The sequence below is a fragment of the Sphaeramia orbicularis genome, chromosome 11 (genome assembly GCF_902148855.1).
Source record: "Sphaeramia orbicularis chromosome 11, fSphaOr1.1, whole genome shotgun sequence".
In the NCBI taxonomy this organism is placed as follows: Eukaryota; Metazoa; Chordata; class Actinopteri; order Kurtiformes; family Apogonidae; genus Sphaeramia; species Sphaeramia orbicularis.
In genome coordinates, this window is record NC_043967.1 from 2439162 (window position 1) to 2458199 (window position 19038).

Here is a 19038-nt window from a genome sequence, read left to right on the forward strand (position 1 = left end):
TCATCACTATGGAAACAACACTTGAAGCGTTGTCATACCAGTGTAAGTGCTATGAAGTTTCAGAAAGATGCACATGAAGGTTTTTATGTAGTTGCAAGCTTTCAGCTTGTGTTGTGAATCTGTGTCTGATCTGGAATAGAAAACTGAAATAATGTCAGTCAGATGGTGTCAGCTTGAGGTGAACTTGAACTGGTGTTTGTGCAAGAACATAATGAAAACATGGACATGGATATTTCATGTTAGAATACACTCGGGCTCATCCTGGCTCCTCTTTACGTTAGCTGTGCTTTTTGCAGACGGTGAGCTGTACACGGGCACTGTGGCTGACTACAGGGGGAACCGGCCCGTCATTTCCAGGCACCTGAGTGAAGGCAGTCGTGTTGATCTGAAGTTAGACGACACATTAGGATGGTTGGAAGGTAAGTGGAGAGCCTCCTTCATTTAAGCCACTGTTACTGTTTTATTATCAGCCTGGATCACTGTTCAATGTCGTCTAATGCCTGGGATACACCTGATGCCTCTGCCCTGCATGGTGTCTGCTTCATGCACGGCTTACACATGTTTACACATGTGCTGTGTGTTGTTTACATGTGTGGCTGTGCATTATTTACACATGTGGCTGTGCGTTGTTTACACATGTGGCTGTGTGTTGTTTACACATGTGGCTGTGTGTTGTTTACACATGTGGCTGTGTGTTGTTTACACATGTGGCTGTGCATTATTTACACATGTGGCTGTGTGTTGTTTACACATGTGGCTGTGTGTTGTTTACACATGTGGCTGTGCATTATTTACACATGTGGCCGTGTGTCATTTACACATGTGTTGTGTATTATTTACACATGCGTTGTGTGTTGTTTACACATGTGGCTGTGTGTTGTTTACACATGTGGCTGTGTGTTGTTTACACATGTGGCTGTGTGTCGTTTACACATGTGTTGTGTGTTGTTTACACATGTGGCTGTGTGTTGTTTACACATGTGGCTGTGTGTCGTTTACACATGTGTTGTGTGTTGTTTACACATGTGGCTGTGTGTTGTTTACACATGTGTTGTGTGTTGTTTACACATGTGTGTCGTTTACATATGTTGCATACACATCACATTCCTACTCCTACATCTAATTTGTTTTCTGACATAGTCATATGTAAATAACTTTATTGAACTTATTTATTTTTAGTGCAGCTTCCCCACATGTACCAGCAGAAGAAAATAACATCTGTAGGAAACTGCTGTAGAAAGTAGAGTTCCAGCTCTTAAAGCAAACCCATCCCAGTCACTGACTGATACGGCAGAACAGGAATATGATTCCAAAACTATATGATCTAGGCAGGAAAAGCTTTGTTTTCCACATGTGTCCCAGTGGGGTTTCCATTCTCAGGTCCTTTTCCCTGTGGCTCAGATAAGCCTGGTCAGGTTTTCTTGTTTTCACCTTTTTTTGCGCTGTTGTTGTGGTGGTGGTGCTCGTTTCACATTTTCATGTGATTTTCACATCTGTCCATCCTGGTACTTCTCCTTCCTCTCTCTCTCTCTCTCTCTCTTCTCCTCCAGTTTTTGCGTCGCTCTGTCTCTTTCTGTCTTTTTGGGTTTTGTTCTGTTCGTCCATCTGTAACTTGGGGGGTCGTGGAAACACAGTGCATTTTGCATTGGTTCCACTTGTTTTATTTTTATTTCTGAGGTGCAGCTGTATGTTATAATACAGACTTTAAATTGTGTTTGTTATGATTTTATTTTATATTATTTTACATTTCCTGTTATGTGTGTGTTGATGTGTTTGTAAGTGCATGTTTGTGTGGGTGGTGATAGCCCCCCCCCCCCACCAAAAAAAAGTTTGGGAACCACTGCCTTCACATGTGAAAAATCTGCATCTGTATTTCGTAAGTTACACACAACATCACAGTGCGTAGCATGTGCCTGAGTGTGGGCGCTGAAATGAAAAGTGACAGATACTGCAAACTCGGCCCAACGCAGAGGTAACCCCAGATGTACACCTCAGGTAACCGGTTCACTGGTTCCAGGTGGAAGAAAAGATGAGGAGGTGGAACTACAACCCAAACAGGAAAAGATGGCACATCATGGAAAGTGGAAAAAGAAAACACTGGTAATGAAATGTTGTTGGAGTGTAATAACTAACAGGGCCACAGTGTTGTTCTCATCCACACTGGTGACGACTGTACGGCTAATCCCAAAGTTAATTCAGGTTTTACAGGAAACAGGTTAAGGATACATGTTTCTGACCTTAAATCCAGAAAACTCACTCCATAGAACAGACAAAGAGGGGCTCTATTAACTCATAAAGACCCAGTGCAACTTTTATGGCAGCTCCTGAATGGATTTTTCTCTCTTTTAAACCTTTCTTAAGTGATTTATCACTATTTGTTGTTGTATTGTTTTATGTATTTTGCATTTTTCAGTGTAAATAATGTATTTTTGCCTATATTTAATTAACTGATCATGTGGATGTTCATGAAAACTCAGAGTAGATTCAAAGGTTATTATGTAACAGACAAAACTGAAGAAAAAGTGACTTTTTCAGCAAAATATCTCATTAACTGAACATAAAAACAAGCCTCAAAAACCACTGTCTTTGAGCCAACTCTATGGGTTTTACTGGTGAATCAATGTTGTAGAAGATGATGGTGTTTCCACGGTAACTACGGGGCCTCTGAACGTCCAAATGGATCATATCTGATGACCATGAAAAGACGACAAACTGCATTTTAGACCAATTATTGACATGTATTGATAGGATTAATGGATCAACAGGTATTAAACATTAGAGATGAGTAGATGCTTTTGGTCATCGACGGCTTGTGGGTCTTTATTTGTTAATCACATTCCCCTCACAGAAATATAGCCATGTTACACTAAATATTTACACATAAAAAGCTGTTAGTTCTCTTAAAAGATCCACAAAAATGATCCATAAAGTCCAGGTTAATCCACAACAGTGTCTGAAAACAGACAGTCGAGTGCACATACGAGGTTCATGCACTTCATTCCATAATTCATGTCTTTAACTGTCCACTGAGGACGGCTGGATCAGCACGTTCTCTTTTTATTCACATTATCAGAAAATGTAAATAAAAGCTATATCAGTGTTCTAATAGTTTTGGATTTTTCATTATAGTTTAGTTTTATTTAGTTTTGACTTTTTTTTCTCTAATTCAGTTAGTTTTAATTAATTTTCAGAGCAGGTTTGCTAGTTTTTATTAGTTTTCATTTTTTTCTAAATGCTTAGTTTTAGTTTAGTTTTAGTTTAGTCGTCTCTTTTCTCTTCTTCTCTGTCGTATTCAAATAAATCCCAGACAGGACTCTGCTGCTTTAGTCTCCATGTTTCCAGGTAGAGTGGGGACCAGAAGACGACTGGAAACCACAAGTGAACACAAGTGACGGACCCTTAAATATCATATGGTGCCAGCAGAGAAAATTGCTAGAGCAAAATAAATCGATTTTGTATCAATCTGACATTGACAAAGACGAAAATGAAGGGAATTTTATCCATAATTTTTATCTGTTTTAGTTTTGTAAACACAACAATACAGTTTCAGTCAGTTATTGTTTTTTCTTTTAATTATATTTTTTATTTATTTCACTTAACAAAAATGTTTTTTTCAATTCTAGTTTTCATCATTTTGTTAGTTTTCGTTAACGATAATAACCTCTTACAGATTATGGGCTGGTTTTCCTGCAGTGTTTGGTGTGTTTGGATCATAAAAGGCTCTTATTTATGAGACTGCTTTTTATGACACCACAGCTAAAGCTCATCAGGACAGTTAGAAAATCCTTGCTTAATCTGTTGTTTAGGTTTGGGTGAATCCACCTTATGGTGAGTTTGACATCAGTCTCATTAATCTGACCAGAAAAACAACAGTTTACAAGTGGAAGAGCCAGTGTGTGAACGTCTGTAACGATCAAAACCACGTTTACGCTGAGGTTGTCCTGTTTTTTTTTTTAACGAGTCCCCTCATTGACATTCTGTTTTCTGTAGATCCAGTTTTCATCAGCTCCACCTTTATTCCTGATGAGGAGAAGATCTATTTCTTCTTCAGTGAAGTGGGCAGAGAGTACGACTTCATCGACAAGTTTATTGTCTCTCGTGTCTCTCAGGTCTGCATGGTAAGGCTGATTCAATGTTTACTCTGTGCGTAATGCTGCCTTCAGGTGCTATCAAGAAGACGATCCTTTCCATTTGTGAATTTGAAATTACAAGTGTGTTGTGTTCAAGTGCTTTTGTTGCGAGAATGGCTGACACACATTTTATGGTGACCTGATACTTGGGTAAAAGAGTTTGGATCTGTTATAGTTTTTCTTGATTGCGTTGATGCAGTCGTCAACTCAAACTCCACATCAAAACAGTGAACACACACTACAGATTTAGACAGTGGTCTAAACATGGTGTAACTGCTTTCTGCAGGATACTTTCAGAAGGACAGATGGACAGCTTTCAGAATCTTTCTCTCAAATTTGGACATGGTAAACATGATTTTTTTCAGGTATCTCCAGCTCCGTGATTACTTTGTAAAGGAAATACAATGTTCTATGACAGACTCCCTCTCATCTAATTCAAATAATAGTGGACGCCTATAAAGGTTCCAATAATAAAAACCTCACTGGTAAAATTTATACAGCTTTGAATTCAAAAGACAATGAGATATATTTTCACGCAAAAAATCAATGGGAGAGGGACCTGCAAGAGAAAATACCAAATGAGATATGGTCAGAGGGGTGGAAATCTCAAAACTGTATTACAAACTCACTATCATGGAAGGATTTTTGTTGGAAATGTCTGGCCTGTTTCTTTTTTACACCTGTATGAAAATCACATTTTTCTGGAGTTCATTTTTCCTGCTGGAGGGAGTGTGGTCCACTGGAGGCAGATCAGGCACATGTATTCTGCTCCTGTCCTGGTATTGTCGGCTTTTTGGGAGAGATGATAAAAATAGTAAAAAAGATTAAAAAATAGTTTCTGGTGTTCATTTTGATATGTCATTGGCTCCTTTGTTTTTTAGCATTACCCCAGAGGAAGTATGTGAAAGTGACATATATCTTGTTAGAATACTGCTTACTGCAGGCAAAAAAGCCATCACCAAATATTGTCTTAGAAAGGACCCTCCCTCAATCTCCTTGGTGATAAAAGTTGTCAACCAAATCCATTTAATGGAAATGATGACATACGACCTCCGCCTTCAACTGCACAAGGGTGTAAAGTACTGGAAAAAATGGGACTTTTTCATTCAATCTGTGAACAGTAAACAGTCTGTAAATGTTTGAATGGACCTGGGACCATTTCTGTTTGTTTTGTGCCTTATATTAAAACAATAAAAAATAAAGTACAAAAAACTCCATAAAAAACAGTGAACACACAGGCCTAAACAGTGACACTCATGGTCAAAATGACACATGTTGTTTGCGAAAGCCTCTGTGTCGAAACATTTATAACACGAAACAAAAGCTAATTTTGCCTTCAAACACAACTTGCAAACAAATGTAGGAGCTCTTCCGATCAGTCATTACACAATGGACAACAAAATATAAACTTTTGTGCACACTCAGTGTGTATTAGTGCACCATTGGTTGTAGTTGTGTTGTCTTTCATGCCTGTGTCATTTGTTGTCTTTCTACATAGACTATGGGACCAATTTACCATCTTTCAAAGAATTGGATCCAGAATTAGAAATGCTTTGAAGCAAATTTTATTGATGTCATGGTATTCTTTTTTTCAAACTGTGGCTGAAAACTGAAATACTGTAAATATTACAGAAAATAAACCCAAACAAAATGTATTACGGTATAATAAATGTGTTCAAATAGCCACTATGGATACTCAGTCTCCTGCAGATTGATGCTAATTGTAGATTTGTGTGAAGGAGTGTCAAACAGGTGCTTCAGTCATGTCAGACTGATCTAGGTCATTTCTAATAGTTAGGATTATTTGTCTCTGTTCGGTTACCAGAGTTACAACCATGGAGTTTGGGCTGCTTGAAAGACATCCGTGTTAACTGTTTTACACAAGTGTGTCAAAAATGTGTCAGTCCAATGAGAAAGGGTTAACACATTTACAACGGATGACTTCTGCTCTGCTGGGAAAGTGATGAAGAAAACCAAGTGGATCCCAGTTTCTTTAAGCAGGTCAAAGCAATCCAGAAAAACTGTAATTCATCTGCTCTTTGTTTTTTTTGCAAATTGTGTATATTCTAAATGTGTTAAATCATCAGCTCACAGCAGCAGAATGTTAATAAAAGTGTTGTTTATCATTCACCATGAATTCTTTGTTGCTCTCCAAAATGTTGAAAAGGCCAAAGGTTATTTTCATCTCTGCAGCTTGTGCAAAAACTTTTTCCCCCAGTTCTCCTGTGGAAAATACAACATGACGGGGTGTTCATGTGCAGTTTTCGAGTTGGTAACTAGTATTTACCATAATTCCCATAGCACGTGAAGGCAGCATAAGTTTGGAGTATGAGGCCGGGCTGTTTCTTACTGATAGCTCCTCACCGTACATCTAAAAACAGCTGTTATTTTCATCTGATGTGTGCAGAGTGATGTTGGTGGCCAGAGGACCTTGCAGCGACGCTGGACCACGTTTGCCAAAGCTCAGCTCCTGTGTCAGGCTGACAGCGAACTGCCCTACAACGTCATCCAGGACATAGACAGCCTTCCACCAGCAGAGGGTGCTCCTGACCAGGACACACTGTTCTATGGCATCTTCACATCTCAGTGGTCAGTCACATGACACTGTCCATGTTCACTGTGAAAGTTAGTCACCAGCTGAACCTGGTCAGAACTCAAAACCAGACCTCCAACATTTATTAACATACTCTACAAAAATATTAAACTGACATTTGGTGAAAGCCGAGATAAACGTAGATATAGAAAGGCTAGATTGTAAGATTCTGTAGACCTCAAAACTCAAGTACTGTTGGCAAAAAGATAACATCACATCACACAGTTATTGCTTCATGTGATAAAATAATAATAATAATAATACATTTGAATTGTAAAGGCTTTTCTAGACACTCAATGACGCTGCCAACCATTCAACAGTCAATAAAACAATGGATAAAAACAACATTTATCGGAAAAAAACACATATAAACACAAAGAATTGTTACTCGCTAATCAGCAACTACAAAGACAATGGAGGGACAAGGAAGCCCAGGTCCGTAAAACATCAGCTCTAACCCATGACATCTGTGAAAACTAACTCCATCATTCAGCCAAATCAGTTTATCTGCTCTGATTATCCTTTTACAAACTACTCCAGTAGTAGCAACAGCTGATCTCTGCCTTCTCAAATGGAACAGGAATGCAGGGAAACTAATAAATTAGGAAAAAATAACAGAAAAAAAATTACAGCCACAATCACCTAGTTCTTTTTTTTGTTTTATAGTTTTTAGTTTGACATTCCTTTCAAGATTTAATGATATATTTATTTAGGTATTTGTTGCATTTACGTAGATGTGAAGTAAGAATCAGATGTTAAATGTCAGTGATTACTGTTTCCTGCCAAAAATATGACATTTCTTTGTAGTGGGTGATAATGGCAGCCTTTTTTTTCAGAATATTGTGACTGTCAGCCTTTAAAAGTCCACTGGAGTGTACCAGCACATGGTTAGCCTCATGACATAATTACCTAAGTCACCCTCTGTACGGACAAAAGTATGTGGACATGTTGAATTCAGGTGTTTCTTTTCTAACGAGGGTCTGGGATACAAAACAATTATGACAAAATTTATCATAAAATAGTTTTATATTGGGATAAATATCATTTCATTGGTTAGTTTGGTTTAAATTGTTCTCTTTGCTTCCAAAATGCCTCAGATATTGTTTTAACATTGATTTTATTTTTTGTTTTTTTTATCCATGTCTATGATTTTAAATGTTCTTCCTCTAAATTTCTATAATATTTTTCATGCTCTGACTGTAAATAATAATTTTTTTGCCACATCTAACCATCTACTTTCATCACATCTCACTGAGGAAGAAAAAATCTACCATTCAACTTTAAGGAAATATTGGTGTTTCTAAAGTATATGGACATAAATATGTGGACACATCATGTCTACAGCTGTAAGATGTCCTGTTCATGATGATCAGACATAGAAACATCAATATCAATAATCAATATGATATTTATCCCAATATAAAACTATATTCTGACATTAGTCATTATTGTTTTGTTTCCCAGACCCCTGTTAGGAAAGAAACACCTGAATTCAACATGTCCACATACTTTTGTCCATGTAGTGTATGACTGCCAATTATGTTATGAGGCTAATGACATGTGAATGACGGCTCTTCCAAAGTAAATGCAGCAGGCATGCAGCAGTAAATAGATCTGTAGATACTTAAAAGGTACCTGTAGTGAATGTTCATTACTAGCTATTACAGTGGTTCTGTCCAGTAACTTACTGGTCCCTGACCCCGTGCAGCAGACACTAGTCTAATTCACACATTGTCGCCCAGTGCTGGGTCGTGTCTCTAGGAAAATGGTGGAGTGGAAAGGTTACGACTGAACAAACCACAGGTGCCAGCATATACTTGAACTCAATCTGTCTCACTGACTGCTGCTTGTTTACTTGTACTCCATCACCTGGAATCAATGATGGTACATTAGTTCTGTCCATCAATGGCTGCTCCCCATAGGTTCTACCCCCGCCTGTAATTCATATAATAAAAAGGTCCAGTGTGGTGCATTTATGGTGATTTTTTTTTTCCTGAATTTGTGCCTCTCTTCCTTATAAGTAAAACACAAAGTACAATTACAGTCATAAGCATGACCAGTACAGTTAGACTTTAATATAGGTTTATAAATAGTATAGTTATGTATATTTTGGTAGACATAAATTTTGTTCTAACATTGATAAAAAATTAAATTTTGTTTGGTCTACATACAATAAAAACCCACAAATGCCTAGAATGGTATGAGGATAATGCATGTAATATTATTTCTACTATTAATTTATTTTGCCATTATATGTAAAATGTAGCTGTAGCACATTTAGTGACCACTTGTTCAGTTGTGTGACATTAACCTCCTCAGACCCAGCTATGGGTCTTCTGTCCACTTTGGTGGACAAGAGTTTCACAACTTTATACAAAAAAAAGAAAAGAAAACTGTCCACCACAAAGGACAGTCCAGAAAAATTTTAAAAACTGCATCTGAAAAAACTGTTGCATCATGATGTTTCCAATATAGGCACTTATTTAATAAAAAAACAAAAAAGCTGGAGCTTTGCTGACATTTCCTGGGTCTCAGGAGGTGAAGACCTTGCTGAGATTGAACCCATATCTGTAGGTCTACAGTGGACATATAGAGCAGGTTCTGTGGCGGGTTCTGTCCACGTCCAGGCTGGACTGACTCTTTACTCGACGTCTCCTCTTCTTCAGGTCGGTGAACTCTGGACAGTCGGCCGTGTGTTCCTTTCGTCTTGCTGATATCAAATCAGTTTTCTCTGGAAACTATAAAGTCCTGAACCGGGACACATTACAGTGGAGCTCACGGGTTCAAGAGAAGGTGGCAAATCCAGGAGAGGTAAAGTTTAATATGCATGAATACAAGGACTGACAATGGGCACACCAAAAGCAGAGAAATCACTCTTTTAGACATGTGAAGGAAGACCATTTAAGTTTGGTAAATATTCTGACCAAACTCACCTCAGGTTTCCTGATTCTAAAAGTGAAATAGAAGCTAATGGGTGGAGCCACTGTGGTTCACTCCTTAATCTGACCAGAATGTATCAACATGTATGAGTTCAATGTCAAACAAGTATTGAGTCATTAAAATAGATTTAAAGGGTCTACCTCTAGTTTTCCCAAATGTATTATTTGGTAGCCATTTACTTAAAAGAAATCCTGATTTGTCATTTATTGTAAAACTTATTCACACTCTCTCATCCAAAATTTTTTGGGCTGTAAAACCTGATATTAATTCCAACTGTGACTGAAATCATATATAAAACTGCAATTATAGAATGCAAGTTGGAAATGAGCAGATTTACTTTTTACCAAGTAACTCTTAATACTGTTAAAATTGGCATGTTTATTATTATTATTAATAATAATAATAATAATAATAACAGTATTATACATAACAGCATTTTTATTCACAGTATGAGATGTGTGAAACTGCATTCATAATGTTGAAGGATCACAAATATTTCATGTTCATTATATGATACGTGTCATTTGAATGAATCCTAGTGTGGGTTACACAATGCGTCAGACAACGCCCTCCGCTTCGTCAAAGAAAACTTCTTGGCAGATGAAAACGTGCGTCCAGTAGGTAGAAAGCCGACTTTGGTGTCTGCAGAACACAACTACTGTAACGTGGCCGTGCAGAGAGTTCAAGCTGCCAACAACAGAGACTACACCGTCCTGTTTCTGCTCACAGGTAGGACACAGCGCACGACAGCAGCTGCTTCACACAAACGAAAACAGGCTGCTGTCGGAATTATTGACAGTAATCCTGAGATTTTTTTGTGATAATCTGGTGCTTTGTCCTAAAACTCAGATTAAATGACTCTGAGGACCATTTAACGGAGTACAGGACCATGTGATCACTGTAGGGGTTGAATACTGAAGAGTTCACTAACTGTTTCAGAGTCCGGTTACCTGCACAAGGTGGTGCTGCTACAGAGTGGAACCCACATCACTGAAGAGGTCCAGGTTTTTGAGCGCCCTCAGTCTGTCAGGAGCCTGAAGCTGTCCATATCTAAGGTGCGTTTGTGTTTAAGTCAGATCTTCATATACAGTGACGAGGAAAGTATGTGAACCCTTGGAAACTTTCTACTTTTCTCATGAATTTGGTCAGAAAATATGATGTGATCTGCATCTAAGTCACAAATACGGACAAATACAATGAACTTCACTTAAAACCACACAGACAGTCCTGATGTTTCATGTCTGTATTGAACACACCCATTAAACAATCTGACACTAGAAAGAAAGGGAAACCTTGGGTTTAATTAGTGGTTGAACCTCCTGTGGCATCAAGAACCCCACAACAGTGGTTATCTGTGGAAAATAAAGAAATCAAATAATTTATTAATTAATAATGTTAATAATAATAATAATAATAATAATAACTAGAAGCACTCGGAGAGCGCAGACCTCCGCCAAGGCTGATCAGTGTCCCCCCCCCCGTGGGCCCCCCCCACGCCAAGGAGGTTATGTTTTTGCCAGGGTTTGTTTGTTTGTTTGTCTGCCCGTCTGTTTGTCTGTTTGTCTGTCTGTTAGTGTGCAACATAACTCAAAAAGTTATAGACAGATTTGGATGAAATTTTCAGGGTTTGTTGGAAATGGGCCCCCCCGTGGGCCCCCCCACCCCCAATCACCACCAAAATGTAATCATTTCTTCCTTATCTCATTTCCAACAAACCCTGAAAATTTCATCCAAATCTGTCCATAACTTTTTGAGTTATGTTGCACACTAACGGACAGACAAACAAACAAACAAACCCTGGCAAAAACAGAACCTCCTTGGCGGAGGTAATAATAATAATAATAATAATAATAATAAATTATACATTTAATAATAATAATGAATTCAACATTTGGAAGGCAAAATAGAACTAACAGATGATGTAACTGAATGAATGGACTATTATGTAATGCTAGGATGTAAGACTTTGAGTGTAGTTTCATATGAATTAAATATTTGTGTTCTTTACAGTGATGAACGATACATTGTCTTTGTCTCTGCTGTCTCAGCTTTGGCTCAAAGATTGAACCTGACAATCTGACTCTTTCCTGTTTATGACTTTAGTGGTTGCAGTACTTTAACAACAAATCAATGCTACTAATCAAACTCCTCCATATTAGAACCACAGCATACAGCGGTGTATGTCCAGTGGTGCTTCCACTGACCCACTGCGTTCAGATCTGGACACACTGGAAAAAAATGGCAATTCATTTGAAGGCAAAGTATTTCACATTTTTGTCAAAGAAAAATAGAATGGCAAGAAAAAGTATGTGAACCCACCACACAGACAGCCTGAATATTTCATGTCGTCATTGAACACACCTGTTAAACACTCTAAGACCTAAAGGTCAGTAAAGCCTTGGGTTGAATGAGTGCTTGAACCTCCTGTGGCATCAAAAACCTTAAACATGTGTTTTCTATCTGCTGATCACACCTGTACCATGTCCAGGGACATTTGCCACCGTTCCTCCTCACAGACCTGCATCAGTTTGTCCGTATTGTGAGGATGTGTGGTGTGAACGCTTCTGTTCAGCTCATTCCACTGCACATCTGTTGGACTCAGGTCTGGGCTCTGATTGGCTCGTTCTCAGACTGAGGCAGTAAAACACAAGCACGTCATGATGCTCCTCCAACAAACTCCACCATGTGGAGGATGTTCTCATGACAGAGGCAAATGTCCAAAAATCAAGACAACACTGGACACTTCCACTCACCCACTCCATGACACACTGGTCAGTAGGGCTGTTAGAAAATATCGGTTCTGCAATATATCGCGATATTTCATTTCACAATACTGTATCGTTATTAAAAAGTACTGTATTGATATTTTTAGGTATTTATTCAAATGCAGATATGACAGAGGTTCATTTTTGTTTTTTGCTTTTCTTTATTTATATCTTATTTATTTTATTTAACATTGTCTTACTAAATAATAGTTATTTGAAGCATCCTAAAAGCACTTTTTACTTTCTGAGAGGCAGATATTTGTTCCTTTGTTGGGATTGAACTAAAATACTGTTCTGATGTTAGTTCTGAACTAATAGAATATGAACATTTGAACAGGATCTGAAACTGTAATGTCTGTAAAACGGAATTTCAGTTTGAACACAGGAACATTTTGTGATATAGCATTAGATCCTGTTGGGATCAAATAAAAATGTGTTTAGTATTTGTGCAGATTTCTGGTGTAACTCAATTCTTCCAGGAAACAACAGTTTTAAAAAAAGAAACTATCAAAAAATTAACTTTTTAACAGTGTCATGATATATCATATCGTGATCCTAGTATTGTGATTTGTCTTGTGTTGCCAGATTCATTCACATCCACAGCCCTACTGGTCAGTCTCAGGAGGATGTTCAGACAGACTGATTCCATCCAGTGAATTGGTTTGTGTTGATGTAAACTGGGCGGTGACACTTTCCTGTTAATATTGTTCATCTCTTGTATGTGCTGACGTACATGCACACACCAGATAGTGATGGTTTTGCACTAGAGGCCACAGACTGTGGCTCATGGACAGGATGTGAACTGACTGTGTGTCTGTGTTCGTTGTGTTACCATGTTAGTGTTGTGATGGGATTTGCTGCTGTCACCTTCAGGGTATGATATATGTTGGCACATCAGAGGGAGTGGTGAGGCTTCCAACTGCCAACTGCTCCTTTTATTGGACCTGTGCCCAATGTGTTCTGGCCCGAGACCCTTTCTGTGGGTGGGACGCTGCCATCCGGACCTGTGTTGAAGTCAAGAACTCCCACAACAGTCTGTGAGTACCAGACAAGAACATTTAAGTGACACTGAAGAATACAAATGAACGAATCTGTTATTTAATGATAATAATAATGATGATGATAAGAATAGAATAGAATAGAATAGAATAGAATAGAATAGAATCGCCTTTCTTGACATTGTGCTACTCCAGTCAGTGCAGCAGTATTAAGACAACACCAGTACAACAGAAATAAGAATATAGCGAATATAAAATTACAAAAAAATATATAAATGCAGTATTTACTATTTTATATTTTATTCTTACTTATGTGTATTTAAAACATAAGTAGGAATAAAATATAAAAGTGAATAAAAGGCAAAAGTAATGACAAATTTAAATAGAACACTCCAAAATATTGAAGATAAAAACCAAAAAAAGAAAAAAAGTCACACAATGCACAGCTATTTCCATGTGGCTCTTTAACAACACTTCATGTCCAAAATGGAGTAGGAAGAAGCTGAGCTTATATCGTCCTATCCCAAATTTATCTGACTAATGGATACAGTCCATAAAAAAGAATAGGCCAGTTACTAAATTATTGAAAAAAGAGAACAAGTATGACACGTTTTTATAAAAACAAAAAAAATTTAATAACATGGTTCATTATGTAATAACAATCCAAATGAATATAATTTCAGAGCAATTTAGAAGAAATTAGTCACAGGAGCTACAGGTAATGGAATCAGGACTTTAACCACACAGTTTAAAGATTAATTTAGCACATTACATTTTCCTGAAAATAAAAATATTTCAAGTGCATTTTGTAATAAATTTCTCAAATTGTAATAACTTACTACATAATGCGAAAGAATTTACTACATAATGCATTGAGGTAGTTTATTACAAAATGCGTCAGGTTATTACATAATGCGGCTTTATTACAAGATGACGTGACATTCTTATTACTGTTACGCCCCGGCCTAGGGGTTCACCAGGGCGAACATAATGTGCTCACTTTTGTCCCCTCCCAGCTCCCAAGCACACACGTCAGTCACAAACTAAGATTCACAATGTTTATTACTAGTATTTTTTTTCTAAACAACTAAGGAAGGGTTAAGGGAGGGAGCGGCTAAAACAACAAACAAAATATCTTCTGTAAAGTTTAAACTAGATTACCTACTCAAAATAAATGCACGAAATAAAATACAGCAAACTTGCCTAAACTTCCTAACCAAACACAGGAGAAAAGGTGAAACAAAAAAGAGCCGACCTCCCCTACCAAAAAAAGGTTCGATTTACAAAAACTATTAACAACTATATACAATCTTATCACAGCAACACACGAGCCCACGAAGACTGACGGTCACAGACACACGAACACCGGGTTGGGAACTGGCAGGAGGCAAGAGAGAGCAAGGATGGGAGCTCCAGGGCCATCTTTAAAGGGCCGGGCAATCATGCTCCACCAATCAGAAACCTGGAACAAACGGAAACAAAAGGGGCACAGCACACCTACAGGACGGGGGGAAAACACACACACTAAACAGAAAACGCATACATATAAATACACAAATTATGACCCAGGGTCATAACATTACATTTTGAACTTTTATTACATAATGTGGCTCAACACACCCTGATGGCATGAATATGGGCCAGGGTGTCAACAGGACGGTGTCTACGGCACAGACAGGAGAGGCTTTTGCTCAGCAGCTCATTTACATTTAAATCAGCAGAAACTCAAATATCTGAAACTAAAACGTCACTGTGCACTGAAGGAAGCTGGAATGACAGAATCAGAACTTGTAATTGTCTGGAACTGTTCAGTGTCGTCTCATGTACAATAATTTAACTAATTAGAAATTTAAGGCATTTTTTATTTAATAGTAACTAAGGAGGCAAATTGTATTTACCCAGTGGGAATCTTTTGATAATAATAATTGTAATAAAGATTTTTTTTTATTGGAAAAACAATAATTTCAAGCCTCTAGTCAGATACTTAAAGCCTTTCCATCTGGTAGCATTAGTGCCACAGCATCATGTCTGACCCCAGTTTCCACCCATAGAACCCAGGACATCGACAACGGCAACGTTGAAGAGGCCTGTAACAGTGTTTCACTGAACCCCAGGGCTAGATTTGGGCCAAACAACCTGCCTTCGGGTAAGTGTCTGAACCCATTCACCATCATTTAAACTGGAATGCTGACATTTTCCAGAAATTACAGTGTTCCTCACAGCCAAGTTGAATATAACTGTAGGCTTTGTTAGGTCACATGACAGCATTCATGCAATGACACTGTTGATCTATGTTCCCTTTAGTGTGTTACCATGCCAACTACAGCTGGTTCATTCTTGTTGTTTGCATTTTTCGTGGGTCGTCGGGTTTCCTGTTTGGCTGTGACATTGTCATTTTTGGGGTTTCTGTACGCACTGTTTGCTGTAGTCTCTGTATCATGCAGGTGTGCTGGTGTCAGTGTCCTTAAATGAAGTGGTCCGTCTTCACTGTCCAGCAGCGTCTCGTCTGTCCAAGCAGACGTGGGAGCGTCCCAGCAGCCGTCTGTCCTCAGACCTGTACCTGCAGCTGGACGACAGCAGCCTGACTTTTATAGCCACTCCTGCAACACTGGGCCATTACCTCTGTCTGTCCACTGAGAACGGCTACCAACAAACTATGGCCATCTATCAGGTCAAACAGAAGAGCAGCCCCGCCCCACAAACCCCCCCCTCTCATACACTGGTGCAGGACCACCCCACCACACCGCCGAGGCCTGGGCTGCACACATCTGTTGAGATGTGGCCCAAACGAACAGAAACCATGACAACGCTGTCCAGCAGTAACATTGGACTCACAACTCGACTACTGGGCGTAGACTTGACGACGCAGACGGACCAGTCTGGGCTGAGAGACGCTGAACTGTGGGATGAGAAGCTCCTGGTCTCCGCTCGCGGGCCCTGCTACCTGAAGGAGCTGGTAGTTGTGTCGGTTCTGCTGGTGCTGTGCCTCAGCCTGCTGCTCACGGTGCTGCTGTACGTCCTCAGACAGCGCTGTCGGAGCCCCACGACCCCGGAGGCGGCGGCTCCGAGCAGAAACAGTGACAGACGGACCCCTGTGGAGCAGGAGGCCCTGGGGGGGGGGCAGTTCATGACCAAACGCAGAGGACACATCCAGCACAACGGACACCCCAGTGGGGCGGTGTGTAACGGGGCGCACACAGAGTCCAATGGGCATTTACCCAACATCCCCATCTGAAAATGACAGAATGACAGGGGTGGGGGGGGTCCCAGCTGCTACCAGCGTTACCGTGGTGATCGTGGTGGAAAGTTAATTTTTCACAGCCACTAAAACGATGCATGCTCTGACCCCAAAGGGAAGGCCAGTCCGTGTATAAATGTGGACAGTTGTGTCTCTGTACGACACCACAGACGAGTCAGTCACCTGATCTGAACCCAACAGCTGCTTTACAGTTACTGAGACAAAACTGAAGGGAAGAAGACCAACCAACGAGCATCAGCTGAAGGCGTCTGGAGTAAAAGAATCTCCACAAGGAAACTCATGACCTTCTAATGTCCATGGGTGACAGACTTCAGCCTGTCATTTTATTCAAAACAACTTTCAGATTTATGACAGTCATAGTTTATCCACAGACGTTTGAGCCACAGAGGATCAATGGATTTAGTTTCAAATGGGCTAAAGTCAGCCCACACTTCAGTCCTGTTTCATTCAGATCCACTGTGGTGATGTACAGAGGCTAAACTAAATGTGTCATTGTCCAAATGCATATGGATCTGACTGTATAAAAAGCATGGGTCCAAAATAATCATGTTTCCAGCGGTACATAAACCACTCATGACTGACACGGTACCCTCTGCATTGGTTCCAATACTTGAGCTGTGATGTTTTTGATGTTTTTATGCACTGTTTTCACTTTCTGAATATAGACTTTATTCACACAGGGGCCATCTGTCAGTTGACACCGTCATGGTGTGAAACTCAAATGCTGGAACTAAAAGTCAATCTTTTGTACTTGTCATTTAAATCTTTCAGTCTGACAAACTGTACAGATATGACTGCTACCAAATGATCTGTAACTGAAAAGAAAATACAGAGAAACATCTGTCACACAACAGCCTCACTGATATGTTTTCTATGTGACACAACTGGAGAGACATACATGAATTATGAAGTCGGTGTACATTTATTTAAGCCAAGAAATAAAACACTGGATGCATTCAAGCATATTTGGTATTTCCATAACATTATGTGACATTAAACTCATTGAAAACACTTTCCTTTGGTTTGACCAAAACAGCAAATACAAACCCTTGACTGGTGAAGCTTCCACAGTGACAGTCAGTCAAATATTTTTAATGTTTGACTCAATTATTTTTTTGAAATTCAAGTTTTGTTTGGTACGTGGCAAACTAAATATGTTTCTCCATACAAGAACAGGTAGCATATAATTGACAATTAACTCTGGTGACATCCTCGACATACTCTTTATCTCATGAACATAAAAGATCAAAAATAAAATAAATAAATGAGAAGACAGGCAGCAGATACAAAAGAAGGTGGATACATAATAATATCAACTAATAAATATCTGTATACACACACACCTGTACGTGCACTCATACCTTCATACATGCAGTCCTGTCTACCTTTATGTAATCCCAAAACGTATCCCAAAGGGTCAGCCCCTTCCCTCTGTCATCACTTAATCTACGAAGCATAGATTCACAGGATGCACTTTCAGTCATTGCACAGACCCATTCTTTCATCTGTGGAGTTTGTGATGTTTTCCAGTGTCTTAAAAGGACTCGACAAGCTGTTGTTGTACCCACTGAAATTACCGAAATATTACCTTTGATTATATTGGGTAACTGAGGTTTATCCCCCAGTAAGCAGAGCTCTGGGTTTGAGGAGATTTCTGCTCCGAGCAAGTTACTTCAAATATTTACAATCGGAGTCCAGAAGGGCCTGATTAAAACACATCCCCACATGCAATGAAGGAAAGTTCCAGTTTTCTCTTGGCATTTCCAACATAAATCGTTTGACTGTCAATTATAATCATAATCATATGGTTGGGCACCCCCCCCCCCATGTTAATATGTCATGAACTCAACAGTGTGAAGTTTTCCTGTTAATGACAGTATTTGAGCTTCACACACTGAATAATGTCAAAGCAAAAGGACTATAGTGTGAATATGGTCTATATCCACTGACAATGCAGACATAGTAGAACCAATAAGCTGATCCTAAATGTTTTCCAGTATTTGATGCCCAGTTGTGTCATCTGCACCCTTATCTGTACACAGAATTCCATGATCCCAGGTCAACTCAGGGTTTTACAGATAAAATAAGTCAATGTTTGTTAATGATGAAATGCTGTTACAGTGTTCATTAAAACAAATTAATAGTAGATCTTTCACTCTAGGTCATTCATCCTTTATCATAGGCATTCATCAAACATCTATAAGTCACAAAAGTGACAGAAAACATGTAAAAATATGCAAATCTTCTGTTAAATTGGTAAATTTCAGAGAGAAAAGCCCCAAACACCAGACCTTTTATAGAACAGGTGGGAGTTCTACAATTAGTCCAAGCCCTGAAAGCACTTTATTTAAGG

General features: G+C 39.0%; 1 protein-coding gene across 2 annotated transcripts in view; it reads left to right on the forward strand.

The window, feature by feature from the left end:
• The window catches only part of sema4ab (sema domain, immunoglobulin domain (Ig), transmembrane domain (TM) and short cytoplasmic domain, (semaphorin) 4Ab), a 38038-nt gene extending 20284 nt beyond the window's left edge, over positions 1-17754 (forward strand). For both annotated transcript variants that reach the window (XM_030146729.1, XM_030146728.1), the window contains exons 7-15: positions 297-419; positions 3991-4118; positions 6538-6719; positions 9390-9534; positions 10203-10392; positions 10603-10718; positions 13302-13465; positions 15478-15572; positions 15871-17754. In XM_030146729.1, the coding sequence (XP_030002589.1) occupies positions 297-419; positions 3991-4118; positions 6538-6719; positions 9390-9534; positions 10203-10392; positions 10603-10718; positions 13302-13465; positions 15478-15572; positions 15871-16661 (1934 nt within the window). In that variant the 3' untranslated portion in view covers positions 16662-17754. The remainder of the gene's footprint in view (positions 1-296; positions 420-3990; positions 4119-6537; positions 6720-9389; positions 9535-10202; positions 10393-10602; positions 10719-13301; positions 13466-15477; positions 15573-15870) is intronic.
• The last annotated feature ends 1284 nt before the right edge of the window (positions 17755-19038 follow it).